The sequence below is a fragment of the Neolamprologus multifasciatus genome, chromosome 5 (assembly GCF_963576455.1).
Source record: "Neolamprologus multifasciatus chromosome 5, fNeoMul1.2, whole genome shotgun sequence".
Lineage (NCBI taxonomy): Eukaryota > Metazoa > Chordata > Actinopteri > Cichliformes > Cichlidae > Neolamprologus > Neolamprologus multifasciatus.
In genome coordinates this window covers 36,898,052-36,900,347 of record NC_140443.1, presented here as the reverse complement: position 1 = coordinate 36,900,347, position 2,296 = coordinate 36,898,052, and the positions used below count along the sequence as shown (strand labels likewise).

Below are 2,296 nucleotides of genomic sequence, written 5' to 3'. Positions count from 1 at the left end.
GAAGGTCTGTTCACACACGAAGGTAGAGCCGAACAAAGCCAACATCATCTGCGCTTTTCGCCTTAGATTTGGAAATGCGGCATCATTGAGTGAAGCATAGAAGTCATTTAGTTTCAGAGAGCTGAACTTCTCTTTTAAGGCAGGGTTGGACTGAAGGTCGATGAGTTCGAGCTGAAGCTCCTCTGGAGCTGTTTCGGGGTCTTGTGACAGAGGAAAGGCCACCAATTGAAGTGACTTGTCAATTATCAAAATCCAAAAACCGACGGCAGAATTCTCCGTGCAGTGCATCCAGTGACTCACTGTGTTTCTTTACTTTTGCTCCGGCCTCTTTCAGCGTGGCTAGTGTAGGAAAATGAGCGAATGACTTGTTCAAAATCTGCCTGGAGAATAAAGCCAGCTTGGATTTGAAGGCTTTCACGTTAGTGTGCATGTCATGCACAAACTGCTCCTTCCCCTGCAGTTTCACGTTGAGCTCATTCAAGTGTGAAAATACGTCCGTAGCAAACGCAAAGTCACACATCAAGCTCTTGTTGCTCAGCTCAGGAAATTCATCAGTCTTCCCCTGCCACTCCAAAAACACGCCAATCTCCTCTTTGAGCTCCCACACTCGTTGAAACACTTTGCCCAAACTCAACCAGCGGACACGGGAGTGATAAAGCAGGTCCTGGTGATCCGCATCAGTTTCCTCCAGGAACGCAATGAACTGACGGTGCTGAAGTCCCCGTGCACGTGTGAAGCTGACGAGTTTCACCACAGGATTCACAACATGACTCAGCTGTAACACCGATTTGCACAGAGATTCCTGGTGGAGGATGCAGTGGAGGAAAATGACATCCTGGTCAGGGTTTTCATCTTTCACTTTATTCTGGATTCTCCTCAGCAGGCCAACGTTTTTTCCCTTCGGAGATCCATCTGTGGTGACGTTAACAAGCTTACTCCAGGGAAGCTTCATGTTTTCGATGGCAGCAGACACCCGTTCAAACAACTCCTCTCCCCGTGTTTGTCCTTTCAGAGACTCCATTGTCAAAAACTCCTCCGTTATTTCAAAGGTTTCGTTGATTCCTCGGATAAAAATGAGGAGCTGAGCAGTGTCTTTGACATCGTTGCTTTCATCCAGTGCTAAAGAATAAAAAGTGAATGACTTCGCCTTTTTGTTTAATCTGCTGGTGATATCTTCATCTATTAGTTCTACACGGCGAGTCACTGTCCGCCGTGATAAACTGATTTTCTCAAATTTGTCTTTGGTCTCCGGGCACAAAACACCTGCTGTCTCTACTATACATTCTTTTAAAAACTCGTCCTAAGACAGTGGTTTGCTGGCCTTTGCTATTTTGAATGAAAGCATAAAACTGGCCTTGGTACTTGACTCTTGAATGGCAGTTTGACGGTGACAAAAACTTTGCTGAGCCTTCAAATTAGCTGCCAACTTCTCAGCAGCAGCTTCCCGTTCTTTTGTTGAGAGCTTGCTAGCATAATTAGCATGCTTTGTGGCAAAGTGACGGCTAATATTATACTCTTTAAAAACCGCCACAGTTTCTTGGCATATCAGGCAAACAGCAGATGATCGGTGTTCAGTGAAAAAATATTTAGTTGTCCACTCCTTTTTGAACACTCGACATTCTCTGTCCACTTTCCTTTTCTTGGGTCCGCTCATCTTCATAGAGGGGCGGTGGGTCACAGGGTAAAGTGCAAACGTGGAGTAATAGGCCTACGCTTCACCTCAACAAAGCCAATATATCTAGAGTGCGCCATCTAGTGAGGAAACATCAGAATTGCAGGGGAAATAAAACATTAACAAGGTTAATTTATTAAATTTTTTCAAGTTTGGCAGGCCGAATCAAAACGTTTAACAGGCCGCATGTGGCCCCCGGGCCGTAGTTTGCCCATGCCTGGTCTAAGCTGATTGATAAATCCACTTCCCATTTTGCAAAAGGAAGGGATATTGATTAATCTATTTTAGAGTGTTCTGTATATTTTAGACAATAATTTGGGGGTTTAAGAGTAAGAAACTGTACCACACTTGATGGTGTTTGTAATTCAACTTGACCGGGTTTAAATTTCTTTTTTTTACTATGGATTTAATTTGTTGATATTCTAAAAGTCTTTTCTTGCCGATCCCATATTGTGTAACGAGTCTGTCAAACGGAATAAATTCTGTTCCTTCTAGTATATTGTGGCAAGAATAAAGCACGGCGGGTCCAGGGATTAGCGTTCTCAGCCATTTTATTTAATATCTCACCACACATCCCATCACCACACACACCACACAGTCCCTGTGTTTTAACGTGGCGGGCGT

General features: G+C 44.0%; 1 protein-coding gene across 1 annotated transcript; it reads right to left on the bottom strand.

The window, feature by feature from the left end:
- Positions 1-238: 238 nt before the first annotated feature.
- Positions 239-2,165, bottom strand: LOC146519257 (general transcription factor II-I repeat domain-containing protein 2-like). Its single transcript, XM_085159417.1, has one exon. The coding sequence runs from the start codon at positions 1,019-1,021 to the stop codon at positions 239-241; it is 783 nt and encodes a 260-aa protein (XP_085015543.1). The 5' UTR covers positions 1,022-2,165.
- Between the last annotated feature and the right edge of the window lie 131 nt (positions 2,166-2,296).